Source organism: Theropithecus gelada, chromosome 8 (assembly GCF_003255815.1).
Source record: "Theropithecus gelada isolate Dixy chromosome 8, Tgel_1.0, whole genome shotgun sequence".
Taxonomy (NCBI): Eukaryota; Metazoa; Chordata; class Mammalia; order Primates; family Cercopithecidae; genus Theropithecus; species Theropithecus gelada.
The window spans coordinates 7,852,242-7,866,710 of record NC_037676.1 but is presented as its reverse complement, the minus strand read 5'-3'; the positions used below and the strand labels follow the sequence as shown (position 1 = coordinate 7,866,710).

General features: G+C 40.0%; 1 protein-coding gene across 1 annotated transcript in view; it reads right to left on the bottom strand.

Moving 5' to 3' along the window:
• CSMD1 (CUB and Sushi multiple domains 1) overlaps positions 1-14,469 on the bottom strand; it is a 2,061,182-nt gene that overhangs the window by 794,083 nt on the left and 1,252,630 nt on the right. Inside the window, exon 6 of the mRNA XM_025393463.1 lies at positions 11,095-11,207. Within this exon, the coding sequence (XP_025249248.1) occupies positions 11,095-11,207 (113 nt within the window). The remainder of the gene's footprint in view (positions 1-11,094; positions 11,208-14,469) is intronic.

Sequence of the window (14,469 nt, the reverse complement as noted above, 5' to 3'; positions counted from 1 at the left end):
CATTTGTAAATGTGCTATGACTGTAATAGATAACAGAGTACCTCCTGTGAGAATGCGCTGAGCAGCCTCACGTCACACTCATCTTCTTGAGAGGAGACCACGAGGCACAGACCACACAACTAGTGGAAGCAGTAAAATCCACGCCACCCTTAGAACACACACCCAGCACACTTGTCTCACTTGACCCCCATGGTTCCTGTATGGCAGCTGGGGTTAGCTCCAACTCACTGCTGGATAAACAAACCTTTAAAAGAACTGAGAGACTTGCTCAGCGTCACAGAGGTCTTCAGGCTCCAAAAGCCAACATCTCTCTACTGTGTTACACGACTGTTTTCATGAATACAGAGGATTCTGCCCTTTTTCTGTGGTTTTGTTTTGCTCTGGCATTGAAATATTCCAGGAGTCATTCAGTGAACATGAAGGGAATTCTGCCTCTCTGGAGATGGCTTTGCTGGATGCTGGAAGCAACAAATAACTTGCGGCTTTGGCTCTTTAGAAAAGCAGATAATTTGCTGCCCACACATAAAACTGCATTGTGTGGAATAGTGTGATATGAGGATGGTGTAAGAAAAGGATAAGTATTATGGGGGGACTTCTGAATAAGTAATTGACACTGACTTAGAAGACTGGAAAAAAGTTTCTTCAAAAAGAAGAATGGAAATAAACAAGTGTGGTTGCAGGGTGTGAAAGAAAATTAAATCTTGGGACCTCAAACTCTTTAGGCCAAAGGGAAAAGTCAGGCTGGGAACTGGGTCTCGAAAACCTTCCTCCCCCTTTTCGGTTCCTAAATAAGGTGACTACAAGATGAAAAGCTACACACTTCCTCATATTTTTTCCCATAAAGATATTCCTAGTGAGCTGCAAGATCATTACTTCCAGGTGTTTCTGTTAAAATGTCACCATGGCAATGTAAATTGATAGCTTATCTTTATAGCTGCAGTTATCCCCTTGCCCACCAGACACAAATGCGTATCTGCTTCCTCCACGAACCCATTCGTCTATGTTATCGTATGTAAAATCCAGTCAGATTCCCTGCCTTTTTCCTCTGCCCCATTCATCTGTGTCATCTTACGTAAAAAAATGCAGAATCAGCCAGACAGAGGCATGAATGATTATCTTCCCCATCCCCTGTTACATGAAAATTGTGTATTTCTCAATATCCTGCCCTTTCCCCTTTAAATGTGGAGCCCTCAAAATCATCTTCCGAGAAGGACATAGACTTGTCTCCCCAGCATGCATCCTTCCCTTTGGCAAATAAACCTCCTGAAATGATTGAGACTTGTCTCTTCACTTTTCTGGATTGACAAGGACATGGAAGGTCTGACAGAAGGGGGAGTTCAGGACAGGGGTGATATGTTCAAGCCACAGTACGTGTTTGCAGCAGGAGCCTGGGAACTTTGGAATATGGATTAAAAGACGAGTCTGAAAAGGCGAATGGGGACACGGCGTGGACAGCATCGACTCTGCCTGTCATACCCTGTGGGCTTCCAGTGATTTCTAAACAGGGCACAGCAGGACCAGATTTGGAACCCAGGTTAATGAATTACATGAGGTTTTATTCCAGAGAAAGATTTTAACTAAGGAAAAATCTAGCACACTAGATTTTAACTAGGACTTTTAAATTTTGGAGGCAAAAATAAATAAATAAATAAAATAGATTCAAAGACTCATTTATTTTCATGCCAGACTCCCATGACTAGCTGGTCAGTGTAAATGTTGATGACTTTGGTGGACAACTTAACATGTGCAGTGTACATTGTGATGCTTCAAGTTCCAAAGCACACGCTATCTACAAGCGATGCCTACAGATATATGGCAAATAAACATGAAACACTGTCTGGGCTAAGAAATGAAGAGTCAGTGACTTATACAATTAGGGTAAATGCAGGTACTCTCAAGACTTGGTGTCTATTTCTCCAGAATGAATGACATTCATATTTATTTTGTTTCATATATCTATGGAACTGAACATTATATTTCATAAATGCTTATCACAGAGAGTAAGAAATGATGTTCAAACATCCTGAGCACTTTAGTTGTGTGGGCCTGAAGCAGGCTGAGGCCTCTGAGGACTTTACTGAGGACAGGGCCGAGGCCTTTTGTAGCAAAGCCTAGAGGAGCTGGGGCTGGGAGGCTCTTGGGATTCTCTGGGCAGTGAACATTTATCATCTGATGAAAATAATTCAACATTTTAACAACCATTGTGAACATACAAGCCGAATTGTAGCCCTGGATATGTGTCTTAAAAAAGTAAAGCTCTTATTACTTTCAACACAAATTTAAAAATATCTACGGAAAAACATTTTGAACTCTACTATTTCTCTGTTATATTCTTTGGGGCACTAAACTGTAGACTATGCCATGGTCAAAAGTTTACAAGGATCCCCTGGATAAGAATATGCCACCTTTACAACAGTAAAGAACATGATGGTCAACTCTGCAAGAACCTGGTTGGAATCTCATGAGCCTTTAAAAATTACCACTGAGTTGACTAGCAGGAGGGAACCCCTGAGACATTTCTTCAAAACTGCTGTGACAAAGAAAGGCCTTACAAACAGGTAAGTAAATGCCAACTCGACATAATTTGAGACAGTTTGCGGAAACCAGATTCTGCACATGGACAAGAGGAAACTTGCCCAGGATCTAATCATCACAATTTTCAGTGGTTGCCACATTCATCCTTTGCTATGCTTGCTCCTCAGCCATTTTGGAACTCATCTCTGGATTCATTCTGAGCACTCCACTGAGACTCTGAGGCATTCGTGTTATCTTTCCACAAGGGGCATGGATCCCCAGGGAAGTCCAGCAGCTGCTGGAGTCAGGAAGTTACCCTCCTCAGCCTAGATTCCTTATTTCATTAAGCAACAGCTTCGCCATTCAATTTGAGAAGCTTGATTCAGATCATTAAGAGAACAAGCAATGTAACCTGTGCCTTTGAAGGTTTCCTGGTTTCCCTACAGGTGTGATTGACTTGTGGTTTCCCTACACTATCATGTAGGTAATTGCTTGGGGAGCAGTCACTGCAGCAGCTCACCAACCTGGTCACAGCACAGGCCAGCGGGGGAAAAGGCCAGACATCATGACTAGTTGGTCAATGTACATCCTGAAGACTTTGGTGGACAACGTCCTAACATGTACAGTAGACACAATCATGCTTACCATTCCAGAGCACACCACTACCTACAAGAAGTACAGACGGCTATTTAGCAAATAAACATGAAACACTGTCTGCAGATTTGGCCAACGACATTGCCTGCATGAGACAGAGAACATGAAGAATAAGAGCAGTTCAGGGCTGATACACTGAAAATAAGAGCAGTTTAGGGCTGATGTGCTGAAAGCCAGAATAAGTTCTTCCTCCGCATCACAAGAATATAAATTGCAGGCCGGGCGCGTTGGCTCAAGCCTATAATCCCAGCAATTTGGGAGGCCAAGGCGGGCGGATCACGAGGTCCGGAGATCGAGACCATCCTGGCTAACACGGTGAAACCCCGTCTCTACTCAAAATACAAAAAATTAGCTGGGCGTGGTGGCGGCGCCTGTAGTCCCAGCTACTCGGGAGGCTGAGGCAGGAGAATGGTGGGAACCCGGGAGGTGGACCTTGTAGTGAGCCGAGATCATGGCACTGCACTCCAGCCTGGGAGACAGAGCAAGACTCCGTCTCAAAAAGAAAAAAATATATATATATATAAATTGCAGGAAGACAATTTACCAAGGGAATGATAACCTACCTAAATGTTTATATTCTTCAAGCATAAGAACTTAAAATTTACCAGTCACTGCCAAGTATTAATCTGTTTTAAATAGCTGTGATTTACCGAATACCATTGTTGGCACCCAATTCTCCAATGTCAACCACATTTCGAAGTTAGAGAAAGGAAGGATTTAAAGTGGTTTTATATTTAACAGCAAACATTTGATGTGCATTAATATTTCAAACACACAACTTTAAAATAAATCAATACCTGAAAGCGCATTGAATTAAAATTCTGGCATAAACTCAAATGTTCATGTATTCCATTAGTGTGCGTGGGATTTTTGTTCGTTAATTTAACATCTCTGATGAATAATATTTCATATCTTTCTTCAGAAATGTATTCTCTTGTTTCATCATTAGTAAGAAATTACCCCCAATATCTACTCAAAATAATTACAACTAAAATTTAAGTGTATATTTCCTATCCTTACCAGATACCCAAAAGCTGTTCAGAATGAATTTTTACCTTTATGACTTCTTAATATACTGAGAGAAACAAAACAATCACGCCTGTTTTATCATCTTTGATGAAGGTCAATAGGGTGGGGCTAAGAAATTGTCATTACATGGCCAGCCCAAGAGGACTGACGTGGAGTACAGTGGGCCAGGACAGTGGCCTGTCAGATTTCTGTTTGGAATAGGCCAGTCTGAGAAATAAAGCTGTGACTAAATTATAGCTATCCAAAAAAATTTCTCGTCATTAGGATTTTTATTTCACAAAAATAACTCACTGTCCACCACCCCCCAACTAAAACATGTTATGATTGTCAGTAGTGGGAGCAGTATGACAAGTTGGTGGAGAAACAGAGCTGTGAAGACTGACGTGAAGCCAAGAGCACAGCAGCTTGTGCTCACGTCCTGGTTCTGCCATTTGCAAGCTGTGTGATAACAGCCACAGCCCCTCATCTCTCCATTTCCCACATGTGAGATGAAGCTTCTTTCCGTTCTGCCATCCAATAACCCCGTGACATCCAGGAGGGATTCTCCGGGTAATTTTGTCTGGCCCCATTTGCAAGCAAATTCTAAACACTTCGCCAGTTTCTAGAAGAGATTGTTCTGATCATCTTCTTTGAAAATGCTTTTTTACAGAAATATTATATAGACACGGTATTCTTTTTCACTAGTGGTCATCCATGTGAATATGTAGCTTTGCAAATTCCTGAATTTCATATAAATGAATCATATGGTTTATGGGTTTTTTTTTTCTTTCATGAAATATTGTGAGAGTCATCTATGTTGTTACATGTAGAGGTAGTTTCCTTCCATGTTTGTTTAGAATTCCATTGTACGCATCTACATTATTTATTAGTTCTGTGGTTAATGAACATGTAGGTGGCTTGCAGTGGTTGACAATGGTACTTGCATCTCCTGTGGACATTCTCCGTACCTGTTGTGCGTAGCTACTCGTTTCTGTTGGACACATGCCTGAAATGATTCTTGTGTTCAGCTGGATGGTAAAACAGTTTTCTAAAATGGTCATCTCAATTTAGTCCACCAATAGTGCAAAAAAAAAAGTCATTGTTGTGTTCTTTACATTTTAAAATTTGGAATTTCAAGCTGTCTGTTTTAGTTGCTTTGGGCTGGGAAGGCATTGAGTATGAGGAAGGTCCCCAGTGTGGCGAGCTCCCTCCGGCTTCCCAGCCCTGGACAAAACCCTTGCCCCGCTTTCTTCCATTTGATTAGAAATCCACCATGATTCTGCCAAGTTGGACGTGATTGTTTCTATTTTATAAAACAAGGTAGCAAGACACACAGGCAGAAGGGGTACTGGCTAATCACAAGTACTTAACGAAAAGTGCAGAGTAAGAGTCAGCTGCCTGGAACCCACAGATGGACACTTTTTCCAAAGGGTTAAAAGCTCTGCCATTAAGACTCTGCAAGAATCTTTTGTTCTGAGAGAAATTAAAGTAGATATTTAGGAAAAGTGGTTATGTGTTTCTGATTTGAATGAGTTATATTATTAAAGACTATCGTCTCATAGAGGTTGAGTGGTTTTAAGAATTATTTAGAGGTTATAAGATATTTCACTAATTCATTTTGATTGAAAAAATACTTCATGCGTCCATACCTACCTAATAGTTCCCTCAAGTACAAGAGAGAAAGGGATGACCACTGCCATGGAAACAGGCAGGAGGCCCGCGTGGAGGTTTCGGGACGCTCTGCAGAGCAATAATCTGTGGCGCCTTGAGGGGAATAGGAGCACTTGATTTCCTCCATTCCTTCCACTAAACGTAATTGAGCACAGACTAGGTTCAAGATAATGGTTGTTACTGTTTTTCACACTGTTTTAAAAGGAGAGGCAGCCAGGCATGCCACCAGAATCCAGGTAGGGTCCTAGATAGAGCTCTGGAAACTGCATTTCAAATTGCAGAAAATGTGAACGTTGGAGAACAGGGAATGCATATGGGAGTTTTATCTAAATTAGAATAACCTGGGAACACGAGGCTTTCAATAACTCAAAATGCCTTTCTAATAACATGAAAATCTCCATTTGGTATAAAGTTCTTCATTTTAATTAAAAGGGAAAATCAATAGTTATAGGAAACTATAACCTAAAAACAAGCTAATTATTTGTGTCAACACAAGTTTTATTGACACTGTCAGGGTTTCCCTTGATTTGTGAGATGAATGTTCCCTATATAAATTGGAATTTTATTACAAACACTTACTTTCAAAATGATTTATCAGTTACAAAAAACCAATGGGAATTTCATTTTGTGAAAATTGTAATTTTATAAATAGCCAGGTAAACGTATGTAAAACTGGAGCCCGACACTTCGATGGCGAATTAGTAGTGAGGGGGCCCTCATGGTTCAAGATTAATATATTTTCAAAAAATTTATCTTGTAGACATTGAAAACGTCTAGATGATGGATTGTGCTAACAAGGCCCTTATTTAATTATAATTAATGATGGAGGCAACATATAAAGAATGGGCTCAATTTTCAGCTGATTTAAAGAAATAATGTGTCCTGCATAAATCTGTCTTTCAACTGGAGCCCAATATACACAGAAGATATTGCAAATACATTGTGGGTTTTTTCCCTGCATTTTCTACTTCTTTTGTTCACAGTGCTATTTTAAAAGTGAATAGATTTTAAGAGTAGCAACTGTAGAACAGTTTTACTTGTCAATCAGCCTTACTACTGCTTCTGGCATGACTTGATTATATGATTGCAGAGGTGAAAGTCAAAGAAGAAAGTGTAAGACTCAGAGAATAAAGAATTTGGAGATGAAAGTTAAAAATATAAGGGAAGAGTAGAAAGAATATTTTATGTTGGTTGTCATTTATTTGACCAAGAAAAGCTTCAAGTTAAAAAGAATATATTATTTGTTTTTGAGAAGTAACACAATTCTGTCCAAGCATCACACGCTGGATAACAAAGCAGTTTCTCATAGAAACAGACCACCAGGGGGCTCAACTACAGCTTAGGAACCACAAAGGGTTTCCTAGGAATTCCAAATACTCAGCAATCATATCAATCCAAGTAACACTGATGGAATTTTCGTGTTCTCACAAATGACCGTAAATGATAAAGGTGACTACAATAATGTTAAAAATATAAAATATATGCCAAGAATAGAAATGTATGTTCTTTTTAAAATGTTCTTCTCTGTTTTATATATACACACACCACACACACACACACACACACACACACACACACATATATATATACACACACATACATATATATCATATTTATGATTCAGGTTAAATATATCATATATATGATTCAGGTTGTTTGACAGAACATTTAGAAAGATAAGAAAATAACAAAATAATGTTTACATTAGGTAAGTTTTCACTAGTATTGCTGTTGTCTTATTAGTTCCCAAGTATCAATTGACTATGCTTTTTTTGTTGTTTTGCAATTTTTGTTGGCACAAGTAATATCAGGTTTTCCTTCTTTAATGTATTTAGTTGAGATAAAAAGTACAACACAATCTGGGCTTCCTGGTTTTCAATCTCAGTACAGACAAGAAGAAGACTCAGCTGAACAAATGTTTTCCCTGCGTGACAGAAGGTTTCCCATTTGCCCTCTCAAGGAACGAACTTGAGGATCTTACTTGCAAAAAATCAGGACAGCCCCGTGTGGAGGGGTGGCCACTGGACGGCTGGCAGGGACTCTGACAAGGGCCCATCTCATCCTAAGCCATTGTTCTGTCTCCAGCTTCTAGTGTCCTTAGGTTTGTTCTAGAATCGGCAAGAACAACCACGCTGGAGCTTCCATTCCTTGGTGATGGTTCTGCCCTCTGGAGTCAGAAAAATAATCGCGGTGCCTTTCTGCCTACTGGGCACCTGCGCCCTCTAAGCTCCCTCCCATCCTCTTTCCGATGGGTCTTGTCATCTTCCTGGCTGCTCTCTGGTCCTCCTCCTTCTTCAGAGGGTGGCGTCTAGTACTGAACCTAACCTTCCACAGGCGGCGCCTAAACGTGGTTATAAGCATGAAGCCCCCTGTTCAGTAAGGCCCATGTGCTAATGAAAAAAAGGTAACTTCATTGTACCGTGTTGTCTTGGAGGTGAACATCAAACTCAGCCTTGAAATGTTTCCTAATACATTACTGTTAAGCCAGGCTTACCTCTCCTGATACCTTCACACCTTTTAACCGTTTTAGAATTAGATGCGAAATTTTTTACTCCTCTCTCCTTATATATACAATTAAAGTATGTGTGTGTATATATATATATGCATACACATATACATCTATATATAAATATATATTTATATATTTATTATATAAATCTAAATTTAATTATATATAATTACATATACTTTATATATAATTTAAGTATAAATGTTTATACTTAAATTTATAATTAAGCATATATTATAATATATATAAATTATGTAATTATAATTTATACTTCTATAATATATAAAAGAATGAAGTGCATATAAGGTACATATAGTTTAATTCTAGAATTGTGTTGTTTATATAATTTTATACTCTCTATATAATACTTTTATTAATTTTGTATTTTTTAAACTTTCAAAGTCAAGGTCTGATCCATCTAAGTGATTGCTATTTTCAGCCAACCAATAAGTGTCTTATATCTACCATCTTGGAGCAGCTTCAAATTTGATATTCCATTTTTAACCTTTCTTTCAATTACAGATACAAATCCCAAGTTCACTGATCAGGTTTGAGAAACATATACTTAGAAATTTTTCTTTAGTTCAATGCTGTTCAATTATTGAGAGCTCTAGGAAAAGATCAATTAACATTTTGAGACAAATCTGTAAATCAACCTAAGTAACTATATGATCAGTCCATTGGTGTTGTAAATACTGACTTATGGTTATGTTAAATCAGGGATGGGACGGATATATCCATAGATGTGGATCAGTGTAGAGGAAGAGCAGATAGAATTTACCTACCAGACCACATGGAGTCTTCCTCATTCACACCCACCCAGTCTCAGGATGAGCCCACCTCCCACCACCAATATGCCCATCCCACACTTCCTCCATTCTAACTGCAGCCAGAGTATATGGCCATCACAAGACAAAGGCAAATACAGGCAGGTATGGAAAAGGAGGATCAGCCTGGCCTGGCCCCAGGTGAAGGGAAAGCACGTTAGTTTCACTCCAGTAAAATTTCAGGGCAGCTTCTTTGCAACCAAAGGAGATCAAGGTAAGAACGTCTGGCAACATCAGAAGGCATGGTGAGATGGAAAATGTTCCTGATGAAGTCTAAAATATGTTTTGAGGCTGGGTGCGGTGGCTCACGCCTGTAACCTCCAGCACTTTGGGGAGGCTGAGGCAGGCAGATCATCTGAGGTCAGGAGTTCAAGACCAGCCTGGCCAACATGGCGAAACCCCATCTCTACTAAAAATACAAAATTAGCTGGGTGTGGTGGTGTGCACCTGTAATCCCAGCTACTCGGGAGGCTGAGACAGGAGAATCGCTTGAGCCCAGGAGGTGGAAGCTGCAGCGAGCCAAGATCACACAACTGCACTCCAGCCTGGGCAACAGAGCAAGACTCTGTCTACTGCCCCCTTCCCCCAACAACAACAACAACAACAACAACAAACATATTTCGTTGAAACTAATTTGCCCCTGGATTCTGAGGCAGGTGAGTTCTGTGTACATCATGTGCCCCAGGCATTGGGTGGCAAATAAAAACTGCTGGTTATGATGTGTGCTTCTCAGCACCCTCTGTATTTCATTCCTTGCAAATGACCCTTGTTTTTCTACTGGTCATCCTGAAGGAAACAATGAAAGCAAAATGGATTCCGGCCACTGCACTCCAGCCTGGGCGACAGAGCGAGACTCCGTCTCAAAAAAAAAAAAAAAAAAAAAAAATGTGTAAGATAAGCGATATTTAGACCAGTTTGTTGAAAAATTACTAGAATCTGCAGCGGGAGCCATAACGAGTTCCCTTGGCGTTCTGACTTTCATGGGAGTTATTTACAAACGACAAACTGTCTCTCTGACCTACTAGCTTCTGGAGCACGGAGGACGCTGTCATTTCTCTGGCACTGCAGGGCTCGGTGTCCTCTCCTGCACGTGGCAGGTGTTCAGGGAATGCTGCCTTAATGGGGCCAATATTCTCATCATCACAACTGGGGAAAGCTTAGGCAGCTTGATTGGAAAGGTCTATCATTTTCAAGCACGGTCATGTTATTTTAATTTGGAAATCGAAGTGGAATGATTTTCAGTGGACTGCTTAATAAATTCAATAGTTTTTTTGCTGTATTAATCAGGATTACTCATTATTAGAAACATACAGGAAATGATACAATATGATCTACGTATAAACCTTAGAAACCAAAGAGAACAAGAACATTTCATTACCAAACTCCCTCCTCATGACTGTAGACTCCCCATTTTGCTCCGCTGCAAGAAATCTGGAATCTTTCTTTTTAAGGTTCACTATGTGTAAATCACTGCATCAGGCAATTATGCGGTGTGAAGGCCTTTTAGGATTAAAAGTGATATTACAATACTTTTTGTGCTTTTTCATGCAACCTATACGCTATAGCACTCTTAGCATGAAGATAAATGCAATAGCCAAACTGCTGTGGATATTTACAGATTAGGTCCATAACAATTAAAATAAATGATAATAAATGGCTATTGATTAAAACTTAGCAGTTGTTCCAGTGTAACAAGAAACTATACATGTCCTCTATACTGTGACAATGATATAGCTTTACTAATAAGTTGCCAGCTGTTGACTATGTGGTTTCCATAGATAACTGTGAATAAAGGAATTAGAAGCCATTTTCAAGCTATTTATCTATCTCACTTCTAAAATTTCATAGCTAGAAAGGATCAAAATTTATTACGCGCTTTTTTTTTTTTCTTATAAGATGGAGCATCCTTACCTTGGAACTGAGCATTAAATCCTTTGCGTCGATGGTTGCTGTCAGAGGTGAAATGGAGTCGTAGCCAATTCTTGCTACTGATAACTGGAGAGGGGAGGTTCATGCCAGTTAGCCTAGAGAAGAGAAAGAGGAAAAAAAATCTCCCTTGTAAACCAACAGATCAAATGTCCTGTATCAAAATCACCTTAAAATCTGATTACTTAAATCCTTCATCTTGAGATGCTTAAAACAGAGGCCATGTATTAATTGACTTTGAACCTTAAAATGAGCAAGATAATTTCATCTTTTCCCAAATGTACATGCTAAATCCCTTGATGCAATGAATATTTTCAAAAATTTTTGATACTTTGATTCTCCTTTATTAATGGTGAATGCATGAGAAGGTACTCTTTTGATCACTTAGTTCTTTTCATCAGGACCTTAATCACAATGAATCAGAAAAAAGGAAAAAAAATAGGCAAATGATAAAATTTGAAGACTTAGTAGTTCTTTTTGCTAATTTTATTTTTTTTCGAGATGGAATCTCACTGTGTTGCCCAGGCTGGAGGGCAGTGGTACGATCTTGGCTCACTGCAACCTCCACCTCCTGGGTTCAAGCGATTCTCCTGCCTCAGCCTTGCGAGTAGCTGGGATTGCAGGCATGCACCATCATGCCTGGCTAATTTTTGCATTTTCAGTAGAGACAGAGTTTTGCCATCATGGCCAGGCTGGTCTCTAACTCCTGACCTCAGGTGATCCGCCTACCTCGGCCTCCCAAAGTGCTAGGATTACAAGCGTGAGCCACCGCACTCGGCCACAAGACAGGAATTCTATTTAACCTGAAGGAGACTCCAAAAAATTGTTTCTCATGCTTGGTAGCATCCTATATTCCCAGCATCCCATCTACAGGACTCACAACCTGGGCCATTCTTCCAAAGTAAAGAAGAGGACCATTTATGAGATTGATGACAAGAACTGCAGAAGAGATTTGCAAGGGAATAAAATTATGTTTTAGGAAAGCAGTGCATTAATCTTTTAAAAATAAGATGCAATCAATTTCTGGTTAAGCTGTTTAAAATATCCAGCTCCCTTTATAACGTGCAGTTTGGTTGTCAGAAACAATCATGTGTTTTATTTCTTACTATTGAAACCCTTGTGTGCTTACGAAGGAATAAAAACATTCTAAGATAGTGAAGCTCCTGCCTGTTAGAGGCGCAAGGGACACATTTAGTTTTTCCGTGGCACAAGCCTCACTGGATTAGGATGCTTCTGATACAGAATTGCGTGCTGGCTCGACTTTGCACCAGGTGAGGCACCAGAGGTGGATCATGCTTGTGAACCTCAGTTTTCCATTGTATACACTGGGCATGAAAATACCTGTATCAGGCAGTGGAAAGAGATGATACGGATGCACATGTAAATGTACCTCAAGCACATTCTCCATGTGCTCTACAAGTGGTTATGCACTGAATGATTATTTCGCATCTTGGTAACCAAATCTATTTTCAAAATGATGCTTATCAGGGTGGATGATCTGTGAGGGTTTAACCAAATTGCCTCTAGCAGGAACTTGAAGAACTGTGGTGCTGTGTGTGGGTCTGCCTGGGAGCACCGCAGCTGCTTGGTAAAGCTGGGGATCTCATTTCCATGCAGAGGATTTGCTACGAAATGGGTCACCTGTGTAGAGAGCATTTCCCTACTTATTCTATTACCTGCAGGACAGGAAGCAGCACCAGATGAAATACACAGTCAAGCTGTCCGATGTCAGGGTGCTCTATTCCAACTCTCAGGTTTAAAAATGTACAGGATGCACTTTAAGCTAAAAGCTAAATCTTGACTGTAACCAACTGCAATGGTGTTTATGCCCATGTTTGAAATAATCTTCTGTAAGAGAAGTACACTGCTCAGATTTGCCTATTGGCTTGGATTTATGTAGTACTGGCTGGTGACAGCTGGACACAGCTGACTCCAAGGCACATTTAATCACCTTTTTCTTTGTTTTTCTGATGAGATTATGTTACAAATTCTATAGGCCACATACTTATTTGCCTAATACTAAGAATGTCTAAAAAACTAGATTCAAAAACCCCACAGTCTGTCCGGCTCACCTGTACCTATTGAATTTACATGTACTTTAAAAAATCATTGTGGCCGGGCGCGGTGGCTCACGCCTGTAGTCCCAGGACTTTGGGAGGCTGAGGTGGGTGGATCACGAGGTCAGGAGATCGAGACCATCCTGGCTCACACAGTGAAACCCCATCTCTACTGAAAATACAAAAAATTAGCCAGGCATGGTGGCGGGAGCCTGTAGTCCCAGCTACTTGGGAGGCTGAGGCAGGAGAATGGTGGGAACCCAGGAGGCGGAACTCTCAGTGAGCCGAGACCGCGCCACTGCACTCCAGCCTGAGCAGCAGAGTGAGACTCCATCTCAAAAAAAAAAAAAAAAAAAAAATCGTTGTCTTCTTTGTACATTAAAAATCACAATAATTATTTTTATACACACAGATTACACATACAAAAAATGTTAAATGCAGACATAGAAAATTTAAAAACTACAAACACATAGATATACTCTGAAATTAAGCACAGAAGCAAGCCTACCCTTTCCACATCGGGTACTATCCTAATGTACAATATATACATAGCTAATAGTACCCAAAGCTCTCAAAATACTGCACTGAGATATATTCAACCCCCTGTAAGTTTCCATTTCATACGGTGATATAAGACTATTAGTACAAAAGATCAGTGAATGTAGGAAGATGCATGTACTTGCTGAACATTTTACAACTGCAATCAATGTTTGTTTCGTTGTTGCTTTGAACATATATATTTTCTCAATCACATTATTTATTAATGGTTCTGACTGAAAAATCAGGTGCAATTTCTTTTCTTTCTTGAGACAGTGTCTTGCTTTTTCACCCAGGTCAGAGTGCAGTAGTGCAATCACAGCTCACACAGTCTCCGACTCCTGGGCTCAAGCCATCATCTTGCCTCAGCCTCTGGAGTAGCTGGGACTATATGTGCCTACCATACCTGGATAGTTTTGTAATCTTTTAATTTTTTTGTAGAGACTGGGGGTCTCACTGTGTTGTCCAGGCTGGTCTTGAACTCATGGCCTCAAGCAATCCTCTCATCTTTGCCTCTCAAAGTGCTGGGATTACAGGTGTGAACCACTGTGCCAGCCTGGAATTGCATTTTATTTGCATGCCTACATTAATAATGATCATAAGTCTTTGCTATTGTGAATAGTGCTGCAATAAACGTACGTGTGCATGTGTCTTTATAGTAGCATGATTTATAATCCTTTGGGTATATACCCAGTAATGGGATGGCTGGGTCATATGGTACATCTAGTTCTAGATCCTTGAGGAATTGCCATACTGTTTTCCATAA